This window comes from Nicotiana sylvestris, chromosome 7 (assembly GCF_000393655.2).
Source record: "Nicotiana sylvestris chromosome 7, ASM39365v2, whole genome shotgun sequence".
Taxonomy (NCBI): domain Eukaryota; kingdom Viridiplantae; phylum Streptophyta; class Magnoliopsida; order Solanales; family Solanaceae; genus Nicotiana; species Nicotiana sylvestris.
The window spans coordinates 168,036,265-168,052,897 of NC_091063.1; the positions used below are offsets into that span (position 1 = coordinate 168,036,265).

Genomic DNA, 16,633 nt, shown 5'->3' on the forward strand with positions numbered 1-16,633 from the left:
TTTAGGCAAACAGTTAGCTCTTCAGGAGTTGTTGATACATTTTGTACTATCAAATATTTCTCATACACTTCTGGTATCATGAGAGAAAATCACAATCAAATAAACAATGTAAAACAATTATTTAAGCACAAGAAAACTCTTTTTCATAATATTTTCCTACTTCAGGAGGCAATTTCAATTGTATTACTTCTTCAGGAGCAAATTTAAAATACGAAATATTGAGTATATATTCTCTTAATTATATTACCTCTTCTGAAGGTGAATTGTGATATATTCACATCAAGAGTGCGTTCATATTTACCCGATTTATTAATATTGTCACATTCACTTCAGGGAATGGATTAATATTATCCAAAGTTCTCATCCTTCAGGAAATCGAACATAATTATCTGAATGCGCATTAATCACATCAAATTGTGATGCCTCAATCTCTTTTAAAATATTTACTACTTCAGGAGCAAATCGAGGCGTGCATTTAATATAGAGAATATTTATGTAGCTTATCTTCAATTGTAACCATAGAAAGCCTAAATTATCACTTCTGGTGATCATAGACATATACCACTTCTGGTGGTTAACAAAATATAATTACAATGAGATATATGAAATATAACTACTTCTGGTGGTTGTATATTTCTTGCAAACTCTGCTAGAGTTTAAGTTGATCTAATAATATTATCCATATTCTTCAAAATGACATAAATAAGATATATTATAGTAAACATCATTATCAAATCATAATTTTTTCTTTATGTACAACAATTACATAACCATACTATCTATTACAAACAACAAAAATTAAAATATTTACATTTCTATAGATTCACCACCGATTACATGACTTGTTTCTCCTTCTGGGAGTGCAAGGTAATCAGTTACATCCAAATGCATGATGTCTAAATTATCTCAGAAATAAAATTTGCTTCAGCATTTTTCTCTGTCTTCTTTAGGAAGGCTTGATAAAGCTCAACCAGGTGCTTTGGCGTACGACAGGTACGTGACCAGTGCCCTTTTTCTCCACATCTATAGCATGCATTTTCTGCATTTGGTGCGTGCACCGCTTCATGCTTTTGTTCCTTCCTTTTCCACTGATGGTGGTGAGGAGTGTTCTTTGGTGCATTATTATTACCATGATTAGAGTTTCTTTCCCGACCACGACCATGACCACGACTGGGGCCACGACCTCTTCCACGTTTAGCTTGGTGGAAGTTCGTCTCATTCACTTCAGGGAATGGACAAGAACCAATAGGTCGGCTTTCATGATTTTTCATTAATAGCCCATTATGTTGCTCTGCTATAAGAAGATGTGAGATAAGTTCAGAATACTTTTTAAATCCCATCTCTCGATATTGCTGCTGCAGGAGCATATTCGAGGCATGAAAAGTGGTGAAAGTTTTCTCCAACATATCATGATCAGTAATATTATCACCACATAACTTCAATTGGGAAATAATTCTGAACATAGCAGAATTATACTCACTGATAGATTTAAAATCTTGTAGCCTTAGATGAGTCCAATCATATCGTGCCTGTGGAAGAACGACCATCTTCAGGTGGTCATATCTATCTTTCAAATTATTCCACAGTATGACTGGATCTTTAACAGTAAGATATTCCATTTTCAGGCCCTCATCAAGGTGATGGCGTAGGAATATCATTGCTTTGGCACGGTCTTGGTTTGATGCCTGATTTTTGTCTTTGATGGTGTCTGCCAGACCCATCGCATCAAGATGAATTTCAGCATCAAGCACCCAAGACATGTAGCTTTTGCCCGATATATCCAGGGCTACAAATTCAAGTTTAGAAAGATTTGACATTATTTAGGAAAAGAAAGTTCTTACCTCAGATACTTTCAAAATATTTGCTCGAGATGGCAGAGTCTCGTGCTGATAACGTGTTATAAAATAAAGACTATAAAGTAAAGACAAGTATAGAGAGAAACTGATATATTATTCGAATTCAAACTGATGTACATAATGAACTGAAATCTCTTCTATTTATAGAAGAAAGGAAGCTGTTGTGTAAGCTGCTACTGTACCAGATATGGATAATCTTCTACTGAGAGCAATGTTTATCCATAACGGAGTACTGAAAGGATAAACTTATTATACTCGATATGAATAATCTTCTATCGGGTTATTGTTTATCCATAACTGGGTACTGAAAGGATAAGCTTATTATATCCAGTATGGATAATCTTCTACCGGGGATAATATTTATCCATAACTGGGTATTGAAAGGATAAGCTTATTATACCCGGTATGGATAATCTTCTATCGGGGGTAATGTTTATCTATAACTGGGTACTGAAAGGATAAGCTTATTATACCCGGTATGGATAATCTTCTACCGAGGGTAATGTTTATCCATAATCGGGTATCGAAGTGATATATTTCCAATAGAGTACTTAAATAGATAAACATATTTACGGTAGAGTCCCATATGGATAAGCTTCTTCGAAAAGCTTATTTACGACGGAGTACTAAATTAACATTCAAAGTACAATATATTTATAACAAGTATATATTTATTATTTATATCTTGGGAACGATAAGTAGTGTGTAACCAGTGCAGTGCAGCCATTGAACTAGAATTAAAGCTCAAAATGCAAGTAATGTCAAGGTTTCGCCTCTTCAATTTCCATCTCTTCTCCACTTTCCCTCAATCTACCAAACTCCCTTATTCATTTCCCAAAATTCCCTTTTCTCAAAATTCATACCCAAAAAATCCCCGTTTCTCAATTCATGCCTTTACGCCAAAAACCTTTAAATCTTCTGCTACAACTTCAGAATCAGCAGCTTCAATATTAGCAAAGAAAGTATTATTCATGGCTCCAGGAGTTGAACCCGAAGATATAACCGAAGATATGATTTTACCCGGATCCAATATAGTTGTTGGACCCTATGCGGGGGATTCCAAGATTAAAGAGGTTGAGTTTGTGAAGAGTAGTAATAAACCTAAGGATTGTCCAAAAGATGAGAAACCCGAATTTGCTATGTTGGGTCGGTCCAATGTTGGAAAATCATCTCTTATTAATGCTTTGTGTAAGAAGAAAGAGGTTGCTCTTACTTCTAAGAAACCAGGTTTGGATTTTTGCAATGTAGTACTTATTATTTGGAGCCCGTTTGCATTAGTTGAATTTAAGTATCCATTCGTTTCAATTTATGTGACATAGTTTGACTGAACATAGAATTGAAGAAAGAAATGAAGAATTCTGAAACTTGTAGTCTTAAATATGTCGTAGTGACTATATTATGAGGATTCATTATGAATTGGCAAGTTTTACGCTGGCTGTGAGCCTACTGCAACCTGCCTCCTTTATCCGAGCTTGGTACTGACAACATAAGCCCACAGTGGCGGAGTCAATGTAAGGAGCAGGTTTCGATCCACCAATCCTTCTGGAGCAAATGGATGCGCTACCCATAAGACCATGCAAGTTTGGCACAATGATGATATAAGTTGAGCTTAAAGAAAGAAGTGAGGACGACCCCAGTTTTGTTTGGGAATGAGGCATAGTTGTTGTTTATAATGTTCATGTGACTATTAAGTTTGGCAAAACTTATGGTCTTAAACATGTGGTATAAAAGATCGTCGTTAAGGGTAAAATAGGAAGTTCAAGTTAAATTATTTTCAAATTTAGAAGGACGTTCATCCTTAAACAGATTAAAAAGGAAATAGGGTCACATAAATTGGAACTAGTGGAGTATTTAGTTGGTAATTATTTTAATTAGGTGGATCCTAATTTTAGTATGTTTAAATGTACAGGGAAGACTCAGCTGATTAATCATTTCTTGGTGAACAAGAGTTGGTACATTGTGGATTTGCCTGGTTATGGGTAAGCAATTTCTTGATTATTATGCTATTTGCTAGGCTACTCTTTGATAGGTGAGCTTTTTTACTATTACGATGAAATGTGTTGGATCAAGTTATTTCAAAGAGTGTTGAGCAGGTTGGGGGTTAGTGGGCTATAGCGGTAGTCTCAAGTAACTGCTTACCGTACTTGATGCTTTATTTGGACACGAGCATGACTTCACTTGGTTTGGTAAAATGCTACTGGTTTGTTCGATTAAGCGATGAGCTGCGCCTCAACACCAAACTAGTTGGAGTTAACTACATGATATCATTTGTAAAAGGCTTCAAATGAGGAAACACATCATCTTGATCCCAATCATCTTGGAAATACAACTACATAGACTGTTTAAATTTAAGTGATTGAATTCTCGAAATGCCCGTGAAAAAGGGATATGCAAAGAAAATGTCTTAATTGCCACTCAGGAACTTATTTACTGAGTTTTTCCTAGTTGCTAACTGAATTCCTTAATCTAGGTGCTGCTTCACTAAGCCCATGTCAGTCCAAACATTGAATCTCATATCTCTGCTTTCAGATATGTCTGTTCTGACACTTATAAAGCACATTGCAGCCTTATCCAAGATAAACAATATATTTGCAGTACAAAGAAGCACCACGTTCTTTCTTTTTACATTGCTTACATGCTCCTCTTGTTTGAACGTTACTGCTTTTTGTATTAAAAGCATCATGGTTCCAACATTCATCTGGAAATTTCATTCTTCATTGCTTTATTTTTCCATCTTAGAATGTCGTGTCTATTTTTCCTGTGAGGTAGAATGGGAAGAAGTGAGAATTTCCAATTACATCTTTTTAAAGTTTTCAATTCAAGAAGCTGTAATATCATATATCATCAGGGAGAAAATTAGCATATTTGATTAGATCCAAAGGTCCAAAGTCAGTTTACAGTTAGTATACTGTGGGCTGGACAAATCAGTTTAGCTGACATCAACCTAATTCAGTGGAGGTGTTGTAAATGCTAAACAAACAATCAGACATTTATGTTCTTGTTCAGGTCTTGATAAAACAGTCTAGATTATTGACATTTATTTGAAGATGTATTAGAGTAACTTAAATAAGAGTTTGTTAAGTTACAGATCTACCAGCTAAATTGTAACGACTAACGAAGGCCTATAAATGAGTTATTTACTTCATCTTTCATTCTTTTATAGATCTCGGTAGGCTTCCCACTGTTTAAGGATGTAGAACCTGACCATAGCTGTGCCTACTTTAGGAGTTTTTGGTTTGGGGATGAGGGGAGAGGAGAAAATGTTGGAGGGAATGGAAGTAACAGTGGAGGAATAAGGTCATTCCCCCTTGGTTGTTAAGGAATAAATGACAAAGCGAAGTAAAAGTAATCATTTTCCATATTTGGTAATTAAACATGTATGGAGGGATCTCCTTATCTGCTTTCTCAATTGTCTGCTTCTGATCCTTAGAAACAGCCAGAAGTATATTATTCATCAAAGCAATTGAATCTGATGCTCTCCCCTTTAACTTTCCCTTCCCTGACTCAAGCATAGTCATAGAAGCCTCCTTTGTCATTGAGTTTGCACTCTCTCCTATTTCCTTTATCAACTAACACTTTGAGTTATGTTTTTCCATCACGTAACTCTTTGTACCTTTTGCATTAATATGGAAATCAACTATTTTATCTACGTCTAATTTATTTCTTGTTGCTTGTTTCAGTTTTGCTAATGCTTCTGAAGCTGCCAGAATGGATTGGTCCTCCTTCACAAAAGGCTACTTTTTAAATAGAGATACCTTGGTGTCGGTTCTGCTTCTTATTGATGCTAGTGTACCCCCTCAGAAAATTGACCTTGATTGTGCTAATTGGCTCGGACGCAATAAGGTATGCTTCTGATTTGCTGAATTTCATAGTCTTTCTGTTAGCATTTCCATTCTTTTCATGTGGCTTATTGAAGTCATTTATTCCCATTGCTACTTATAAAAACAATTCCTTTCTTACCATTATTGACTTTCATACAACATTTTTCCGCGATAAGTGACTTATGCAATACATTTACAGATACCAATAACTTTCGTTTTCACGAAGTGTGACAAAATGAAGGGAGGGAAGGCAAAAAGGCCAGACGAGAATATTAGAGATTTCCAAGAGTTGATTAGGCAGAATTATCAGCATCCACCTGCATGGATAATGACTAGTAGTGTCTCTGGTTTGGGCAGGGATGAACTGCTTCTGCATATGTCTCAGCTGCGGAACTATTGGAACAATGAATAGCCCGAGAAAAGCATTAGCAGCATTATTTTGTGAGGTAAGCCCATAATTCTGGGATCTTGAATTAACCATGATATGGTCCTATTGGTCCTTAAGAGGTGACAAACATAGCCAAATGGGACTTGTAGGGCTACGTCATGATGGATGTAAAGTATTCCGTGCACAATGATAAAATGTATTACCAGCCTGCTTGTATTTTTCGTGCCTTTTTTATCAACCACATTCCTTTTAGCTGTCATGGTTCCCTATAATGTTTATTCTAGTGGAACATGTGTAGTGGTGTTATGTAGTATAAAAATTAGCCATGATATTAGTTTCTTCTGTCCATGTGAAAAGATGGCCAACATTATGTTGTTTCGGTTGTTCCCTCAAATACGTAGGGAATTAAAAAAGGTAACAAAAGAATATACATCCAAAAGGAACTGCAGAGTACACCAAGAACATAATATTTCTAGAACTGTACTGCTAAAACATACACTGCTGTAGACTTGTTGTCAAAACACGTTCTATTGCTTTCTTGCCATAAAGGCCCAAAAATACATGAGGGAAGCTACTCCAGATGTATTTCAGCTGTTTATTGATCTTCTGACCCTGCTATATTTGAACCGTCTCCTTAGAGTTAAAGGAGGCACTCATTGCACCCCAAAAAACATTAACGAACATCGTCCAAATTTCCCATAAGGACAGTGCAAAAAAAGAAGCCTGGTGGATTCAAAGTGATTTATGCATCAACACATGCATTGTGTGCTGTTATCCATCCAATGTCTGCTGCCCTTGTTGTACCTTTGTCTTCCATATAGCTTTCAGTGGCCACCCATTTTGTAAATAATCATCAATGTTCTTCAGTCTGTAATAATGGGGCTGGACAGTGTATTTACCATATTTCCTTCCAATCCAGTTTATTGTATTAGGTTCTCCTGTCTGTAAGAGATTCCACTCAATTTGTGCAATGATTGTGCGCATTCTTCTACCTCCCAATCAAAGGGATTCCTTCTCAAATCAAAGCTCCATTCCCCTCTGATTCTACATTGAGCAATGAAAGCCTATTTGTTCACATACACTGCAGGAAATAACTGAATCTGGTCTAGCCAAGGATCAGTCCCATCCTGATCTTTTCCCCATCCAGAACTATGAGTTTGGTGGGAGTCGCTTTATAATTCCACTCAGGAAGTTAAAAAACATATGGGGGATATTCAGGCTGTTGTTTCCGTTGGTGCAGGAGGGGCTACAAAGGTACTTGTACACACTATAGGCTCCTGTAGTTTGTTTAGTGTAACTTTTAGTACAATATTTGACTTGTGTCTTTTAATATTTTGTGTAACTTGGAAAAAGATTTAGAGAACATACTTTAAACACATTTTAAAATTGCATTAACAGCTGAACACTATTTTGGAACTTAAATTTTCGTACTGTCGCACAATGTTATTGTCATTTCTACTTATCTTTCCTCAGAAATTGTATTGCTTTTGTGTAGTGATGTGGATAGTATAGGCATTCTGAACTAGTCTATATATCACTAAGTTTGGTTATCACTCAAAACCTTAGGATTAGATGCCCACAAAGTACTACTGTGATGATCTGATTGATGAGACCTGGTTGTGGATAAAAACGAAGAAGGTTGCTATTGAGTTCTACTTCTGTTCCATTTGATACCATTTGATTTTGGATACGGGAGTCAAGACTGTTAATTTGATTTGTGTATTATATTAGTAGTAGTGAAAAAAGACATCATATAACAATTGAAAAGCTGGTTGGATGGAAAAACATTACATCGAAATGTAAAAAATCGAATAGTTTAACTTATTTGCATTCTTGAAAGTTGTGAAAGTTGTATAAGTAAATATGATTAGTGGAATAGTGTCGAACACTTTAAGATGTTCGTGATATATAACTTGAGATAGATGGATTATAAGGTAAGCTGGGGTATGTGTTTAATTTCTTTTTGATAACCGTGATGCTCGGGTGAACTTGCACACTCCGCGACTAATTCCATGGGGTACCTATTACCTCCTGCCAGCAAAGTACCGGATAACTTTGTCCACCAAGGCTTGGACAGATGCGAAGAAATCACATATCAATTTTGCTTCCGTTGGAATTTGAACCTGAAATTTCATTGTTCTCGGCCTATTTCATCGATTGCTAGGCGACACCCCCGGGTGCTTGGGATATGTGTTTATAGTTGGGAGAGTTGTTATCTCCCTTGTCTGGTCAAAACATAAAATGAGACTATTCAGGTACAGAATCTAAATTTGGTTTTGTGCTCTCTGTCCCATATTGACCTGAATATTGCTATGTCTATAGTGGGGCTCTTGACTCTTCTTTTGTCCTGAAATGATCTATTTCCATTATGAATATATCAAATTGTTTTAATTCTTGTCTTGATGTACCCAATAAATATTTAGGAAGAAAAATCAGTTGCAATTTTAGCAGAGTAAATGATTTTATGTAAAAGTGACAGATATGCCAAATATTTCTCAACAACTATTGATGGTCCTTTTAATTAGAGATTAATGTAGTGGTTTGCAATTACAGATCTTTAAGATAACTTTGAAATAGCATACTAAAAGTGGACAAAGTTACCAAACGTTTTTTGGTTATAACACTAAGTTGGTAAGACTTTGAAGTTACACAATTGTATTAGGTTCATTTGGCTGATTGGAACTTGTATACAAGGTTTGGTTTTGATCCGGAATGTCTAAGTTTGGTTCGGACGCATTCGACGAAGTTGGAATGTTTGAAAATTAAGAGAATGGTTTGATCTTTGATTCTTGGTCATGATGTCATATGTAGTGTTTCGACCTTTGGATAAGTTTGGTTAATGTATTTGACTTGTTGGTATGATTGAACGGGGTCCCAAGGGGTTCGGGTGTGTTTTGGGTCATTGGTTAAGAGACTAATTTAGTTAAGGATTTGGAGTTTGACCACGGTCAACATCAGGTAAAGACCTCTTTTTTAGTGCTTTGCTGGAGCCGAAGGTCTATTGGAAATAGTCTTTATACTTGCGCAAGGTATATACTAGCTTTTCAGACCCCAACGGCGGATTATACTGAGTGTGTTGTTTTTGTCGTTGGTATGATGTAGTTGTTCTAGTAGTACATCTACCAATATAATATGTATTGTAAGAGTTCAGGAAATGTTAATTTAAAATCATATCTCTCTCTCAAGATTCAATTAGAGTATTAGTATAATCCTATTTGGTTAGAATAAGTATGGTATTTGGAGAACCCTTAATTTTTTCTTATTTATTTATAATGGAATGGAGTTGAATCAGCGAAATAAACGGAATAAATGCGAATTATTCATACAGTCAATTCAAACTAATAATATGATTGATGCATACTTGTTGATTAATATATTAGATTAGACTAGATTGTAAACATCGTCACATATTTAATTAATCTACATAGGACCTTTTTAGTGGTAAATTTCAATGATCTAGTTGTGAAATATCAGTAATAAAGTAAAATTTGAATTTGATTACTGAGTTTGTGTGTTTTTTACATCAGTGTGGAAATTTGAAAATTATAGTCAACTATGTTAGGTCATTTTTTGTTTGGACTTTTTATCTTTCTCATTTACCCTTATCTTAGTTTTAGGAGTTGTGTATGCTCTATCATATTTTCTTTTTTTCTTTTTGGATTAGGTAAATCATAGTTTCTCAATTTCATATTTAAATAATTTCGTCATTCTTTTTAACAAATATTAAATACTTCTTAGGAGTATTTATATAGCAAATGGTACCATTTACCAAATAAAAAGGTACTTGAACATCAAAACACTAGAACATAAAATACTAAAGCACCAATTATTGAGAGGAGTGGAAAAGGAATCCTAGTACCTAATATAATTATAGTTATATAACATCATTATAATAGTAGGAGTATTTATATAGCAAATGGTACCATTTACCACATAAAAAGGTACTTCAACATAAAAAACTACATTAAAATACTAAAGCACCAATTATTGAGAGTAATGGAAAAGGAATCTAGTACCTAATATAATTATGGTTATATAACATAATTATAATAGTAGGAGGATTTATATAGCAGATGATACCATTTAAAGGTAAAAATTGCACGGGGCGCTTTATTTGGTCGCCCCCATATAACCTATACCCATATTTTTAAAATTATTTAATCTATACCCTAATTTTTATAACTTCAGGCGTCTCTTTTTCCTACCTGTGCGCTCCTTTCTTCCTTCTTTCTTTTCCTCTTCCGTAAATGAAACTCTCATGTTTTGCCTAGCTGACCAAGGCGACGCTTTTCGGGGGATTTGCAGAAAGTTATTTATTAGTACCAAGTTACCACAGTTGAAAACTACTCCATGACTATCCTACCTCACCCTAAATAAGATATGTGTACATATGGATTCTGAATACTATCACATGGCTACCCAATTGAGCTGTAAAGAAACTAATTATAGAACAAAACTTTAGCTAAAATATGCTGAAGTTCAGCAAATAGATAACAAAATTTCAGTTAGTATAATAGTTAAGTTCCGCAATTACAAACAAAAACTTCAGCCAACACTAAGGTTACGCGAAAAACTTCAGCTAAAACATGTTGAAGTTCAGCAAATAGAGAACAAAACTTCAGCTAACAGAATGCTTAAGTTCAGCAATTACAAACAACTTCAGGCTCGTCTGCTAGAATGCTGAAGTTTGCGTGATTGCCTTTGCTACTTCAGGCCCGTATGCCTGAAGTTTACGCGAAAAGTGAGTACGCTTACAATTTTTTTTTGCAAAGCGGGTATAAGTTAAAACGTGACCCAAAAAGCGGGTATAGATGCAAATCCCCCCATTTAAAGTGGTATTATCACTTTTAACCTCCGCTAGAAATTATTTACATTCGTTAGCCGAAAAAGTGTATCAAAATTGTATAATTTTTGTATTAACATATAGCATGTATATATATACAAATAATATACAAAAATTATATAATTTTTATGGTTATTATTTTAAGAGTAGGTATACAGTGACATTTTTCCATATAAAAAGTAATTGAACACAAAACACTAGTACATAAAATACTAAAGCCCCAATAATTGAGAGGAGTGGAAAAGGAATCCTAGTACCTAATACAATTATAGTTCTATAACATAATTAAAATACACGAATATAATATAATATAACATTACTAATTTTCCTACCTAAAGACCTGCTCAAGCCAATGCTGTTGCAGTCAAATGTTTTATTTTTTATTTTTTTAATTACAGGACACCACGTAGGAGGTATTCAAAGTCAATTTTAGACTGTTATTTGCACGCTCACAAGACTTTCAACTTTCAAGGGATAACTCGATTGAAGACTATCCAATTCGAAACCCACGTGAGACGAGTTATTAGAATGTTTAGAATTAAGACAGGCAAATGCAGTTGTCATTTACTACGTTTTGATGACACGGGGATGAAACAAAGAGTCCTTATATTTAGCGGCGGAGCAAGAATTTTCATTAACGGGTGTCAAAATGTAAATAATTAGATACATTGAAAAGTCAAGTTGAGTCAACATATAGTAAATATACATAAAATTTAAAAAGTTATCTAGCAATATAGTGTAATTTTCCGGCGAAAGGGTGTCGCTTGACACCCCTTAGTTCAATATGGCTCCGCCACTGCCTATATCCTTGTAGTTAGTGGAGAACAACTATTAAATCGGATTTGTCGTAAAATTGAGATTATTTTATTTTTTCTTTATTGCATCTATACCATAAAATTTATTTTTGACGGAATAAAAAAAACATATGATAGACTCGTAACTATGGAATATGATCCTAATCGAAATGCATACATTTATATCCTATACTATAAAATCCTAGTGATCCTTTGAAAAAAAGCCGAATAGCCAATATAGACATATGTACTTGCACTGATCTGTGTTCCTGGCCTCCATACTCTACAAGGTTTAAACACCTTGGACCATTGACAAAGCTTATGTGGCGTTATAAAGTGCATGGTATACTGCGTAAAATCATGGAGTTAGGGGATTGGGATCGCAAATAAGTGCAAGTAGAAACATTTAATTGGTTGTTCGATCGTGTATGGGCAAAAAAAAATATCTTTGATATAGGCAAATCACGTCAGCACCATGATAGCCTTAATCGGCTGCCACATGCTATCAGTAAGGTCTCAACAAAGATCTGCCCTAGGTCGAAGTAGCCCGAAGCGATGAAGGGTGCGGTCGAAGAGTCAGCAAAGATCAAGGTCGTGGGGTCATCGTAGATCAAGGTTGAGGTCGAGCATCTTAGACAGAGTTATAACGGCTAGTTTTAAGATATGACACAAAAGAGAATATTCTAGTGGATATTCTCTGCACCTGTAGTATTAAAGTTTCTAAGAACATGTTCCCTATAAATAGAAAGAGACACAATGATAGGGGGCATGAGATATTCACTTGTAAGAAAGTATATTAACTTTATAGAGAGAATCTTAAGAAGACGAAGATAACCTTTTTATTAATTCTTGTCTAAGCTTTTCTACTTGATCCAAGAACAACCTGAGTGTTCTAAGGCTCGTCAATCATTTATTATTGTCAGAAAAAATATTCACGGACCCCACCCCTTTTCAGGTGACTCACACGCTTTATTTACTTAAATGCCATGTATTTTGCTCACATTCATTATCACTTGGTCATTATCAATCATAAAACCGATAACCTTATCTTTTGGACATTATTATTAACTAAGATTGAATCGTTTTTATTTAAATCTAATTGGTTGAACCAAAATTTATATTTCTGGTCAAACAGATCGGTGTTTAAATTTTTTTTACAAATCCTAATATATGAAACTAAATCGAGTAATTTAGTGCTGGATACTCTGAATTATACAACAACAACATACTCAATTTTATCTCACACTGTGGGGTCTGGGGAAGGTAGTATGTACGCAGTCCTTACCCCTATCTTGTGAGGATAGAGAGGTTGTTTCCAATAGACCCTCGGCTCAGGAAAGCATAAGTACCACATTAATGAAAATATAGACAAGAAGGGATTACTTTGAATTATGTTTAATCTAAATATTAGTTGAAACTAGACATGTCCTTTTTCTTGTAAAACCTATTCCCTTAATTAATTCTCGAATTTTAACTTTGCCAATGCTAATAGGCCTCTTGTAGTTATTCCGATAATAGCGAGTTTGCATTCACGATTAGGAAACAGCTTACTCTAGGCGTCTTTAACACTACTTGGTGGATCTCATTTGTGGGGAAGAAACCATTACTTTCAGTCCACTAATGATTGTAGATTATCTATTTCCATTTTAATTAATTATCTAATCTAATCATTAATTGTTTATGATCTCGATTTTTCACTGATCTTAGCCTTCTTTTGTTTTGTAAGACTTCTCATGATCACTGAAATCAAAGAACTAAAGAAATACTTCAATTTTTTTAGATATTCTAGTATTGTGACCTCGATCAAAATTACCCTTGAGATAAATGAGAGACCTAAGTTCTCAACTAATTGATCATTATTTATCATATTTTCCTCGGAGAAAAACCATAAACAAAATTGGAGTAAAATAATTGAAGGTCGTGTGTTTCATATGCTAGAACTCAAGAGCAAATGTCTCACTAACTCCAACACATGAGGGATGAAATACTTGCGCTCTTCAAAAGAATTAATAGTCGTATACAGAGTCGTATCCAAGATTTATACTCTAAGGGTATAGCTTTTAAGATTTTTTCTTTAAATTCATGTAATCTTAAAGTTAGAAGTTCAAACCTACAATACAATTATTGCATTTTCTGTAAATTTTTGTACGTGTATTTATGTTCCGCATCAGAAGTACTACGTTTAGCTGAACTCGATCCCATTGCGTCCACCTCCAGTTATATAGTCCTCCTGGTTTTACTAGTTGACTCAAAGCTGAATATGGAGATTTAGCCCCCGTTTGACCATACATTTTGGCAAGTTTTTTTCAAAACTTTTTTGAAAACATTGTTTGTCCATAGATTAGTGATCTGTTTTTGAAAAATTTCTGAAAATATTTTTCAAATTTTCAAAATCTAGTTTATGGTAGATTTTGGATGAAAATCAAGTTCCTACTCACAAAACTTCAAATTTTTTTCAAATAAAATGCATTTCCAAACATAATTTCAACTTCCAAAAATTATTTTTCAAAACTACTTCAAAAATTATTTTTTCAAGTTTCAACTCAATCGATGTCCAAACGCTAGCTTAGTGTGTGTGTGTATATATTTAAAAGAGTTCTTCATTCAAAGTTGAATGTGAATTTTTAGTTTTTAAAATAAGTTCTTGATTCAAGGTTGAATATGGATGTATAATTAATTAAGGTTTGGTTTGCTGGCAAGACATCATTTTTCTTTTTAAATTTCTTTTGGTGCAAGGATTGGTCATGAGTAGTTGGGGTTCGGAAAGAATGTGTTAGAAGAGGAAATGATTTTTAGTATATTGAAATTAAACTGTAAACCTAGTTGTTGTAAGAAAATATGGTAACCTAGTTTTTGCTTAAAAACTTTTAGTTATCAGTTTGATCATTTTAGAAAAGCAGTAAACAAAAATCTTAGCGCGCTTTAATCGGGAAGTACAAACCATACTTTTGGAATGAATTTTGATATAAAATACATCTGATGTTTTGGAATTGGAGGAAAAGGTGAAAATGACAAGAGAATAAAGCAGCTTCAAGTATTTGGATTGTGATATTTTTAATTTAGTTCCAATTCAAATTCTTGATCCAACCCCAAAGTAGACATATATAGTAGTACTCATATTGTAAACATAAAAGCATAATAAGTTACAACTCTCAAACTAAGTTGAGGCAATGGCAACACAGCTAAAGAACTGCATTTGGTGAAGGAAGGGTTCCAGGGCTTAGAAGAATAGAAGAACACCATGCAAAAGAAGCAGGCGATAGAGGAAAATTAGCAAGTGGACTGCATGATCCAAATAAGTTTTCTGATAGATTTCGTGGCGTTACATGTGATCTTTCTTGTGCTTCATTTGTTGAGTCATTACATGCCACGCTAATTGATTCAACTTGGTTGTTTGAAGAGTAAGAAGGACGAAGGAACTCTCTCCATTCTGCAGCAATGTTATTTCTTGGTAATGAAACTGGTGAGAGATCAAGTGGAGGAGGAGCCACATCTTGTAAACGCCTCGAGCTGGAACTAGAACTAGAGCCAGAGCCAGAGCTAGAATTACTAGAGTTGGATTGAAACTCAGGTGCAGCAGTGAGCATTTGGACGACTTCCTTGAAATTAACAGGTTCGACTTTGTAGATTTTAGGAGGAGTTGGTGGCAATGGTGCAATTGGTTGTTTAGTCATTGGTTTTGATGGGAGCCTACGAACTCCATGAAGTGAGGAATGATATGAAGGTAATGGTTTATTTTTCTTTACTTCTTGTGGATATTTGGAATATGGAATAGAACTAGAGGAAGAGGAACAAGAATTAGAAGAAGAAGAAATAGCTGCATATGAATAAGAATCCATTTTAATTTTCTATGTTCCAAACTTTTGTGTAAGTTTGTCTTAGTAGGAATACATTTGCGGCTTTTGCATTTGCTTATATATATATAGAGATCTTTTGTAAAAGGATACCTGAAAAAGATAGAAGATTAAAATAATTTAAAGGAAGAAGCAGAAGGAGAAGAAAACTGGACAAGTTTAATTGAAGGAATGAAATTTGTCTTAAGCGTCGGCTATGAGCTGAATAAGATGTAACATTACCACTTGGCATGTATGTCTAGTACTGTTCTTATTTGACCTCTATTATAAAACTGCCTCCTTTATTGTTTTTTTCTTACATATAGTTCTATTTTTAAAACTTAATCATTTAATATTCGGAATCTATTATTCGACTAATCCAAATTCTTACGGTGTAGAATCCATTTAAAGGAGAAACAAGTCATGACCATGTATTGTTTCTTTGGCCTAACAGACCTTACGGATTTGTCCCTTGGGCTACATCACATCGAGCCCCAAAAATGCGTATATCATACAATCTTGTGTTGTGCCTTATAAATCTCTTTACTTTCTATTCGGATTTACCTAAGATAACATGTGTATCCCTTTTTCAAAAGTTTACTAGCTTAGAAGCCTGTTGTCAGTCCTATTTGATCCGCCCTTCGCCCTCCGTTATGAACTCGAAGCTTGAGACGTCGGGCTAAGGGTAAAGGGATCGTATCTATCCCATTAATTTACTAATTAAGTCGCAAAATGTTAATTCTGTATCTAATTTTTTATATGAACTTTTAGCAATTATTTGGTATGTGTTTAATGGTGGAGTAAGCTGATTGCTTAGCCGCCAGGCCCCTCTCCTCTGTGGCTTCTCCTTATGAAATAGTGTTTTTATGTAACTTTGTCTTTGCTGAAAAACATAGTTTAAAAAATTTATACAATCTAATAGTGATAGTATCATAGTGCTTGCTTCAGGTGTAAAGTGGACATTATTAGGTGAATTTAATATATATACACTAGTAATGCATTTCAACTTATTATAATAGGTCAATTTTTTACTTTTTCATTTTGCTGTATTAGCGGAGGGTCTCCTGGAAACAACCTCTCTGCCCCTCGGGGTAGAGG

At 34.6% G+C, this 16,633-nt stretch overlaps 2 protein-coding genes across 3 annotated transcripts; one reads left to right on the forward strand and one right to left on the reverse strand.

The window, feature by feature from the left end:
* The first annotated feature begins 2,563 nt into the window (after nucleotides 1–2,563).
* Nucleotides 2,564–7,506, forward strand: LOC104221866 (GTP-binding protein At2g22870). 2 transcript variants are annotated; one of them, XM_009773004.2, is made up of 5 exons: nucleotides 2,564–3,083; nucleotides 3,766–3,835; nucleotides 5,537–5,699; nucleotides 5,877–6,123; nucleotides 7,153–7,506. In XM_009773004.2, the coding sequence occupies exons 1-4, from the start codon at nucleotides 2,606–2,608 to the stop codon at nucleotides 6,087–6,089; spliced, it is 924 nt and encodes a 307-aa protein (XP_009771306.1). In that variant the 5' UTR covers nucleotides 2,564–2,605; the 3' UTR covers nucleotides 6,090–6,123; nucleotides 7,153–7,506. The 2 variants fall into 2 exon arrangements, with proteins under 2 accessions (XP_009771306.1, XP_009771305.1); XM_009773003.2 differs by lacking the exon at nucleotides 7,153–7,506 and having other exon boundaries at nucleotides 5,877–6,407.
* Nucleotides 7,507–14,884: 7,378 nt separating this feature from the next.
* LOC104221867 (uncharacterized) lies at nucleotides 14,885–15,541 on the reverse strand. Its single transcript, XM_009773005.1, has one exon. The coding sequence runs from the start codon at nucleotides 15,539–15,541 to the stop codon at nucleotides 14,885–14,887; it is 657 nt and encodes a 218-aa protein (XP_009771307.1).
* Nucleotides 15,542–16,633: the final 1,092 nt, after the last annotated feature.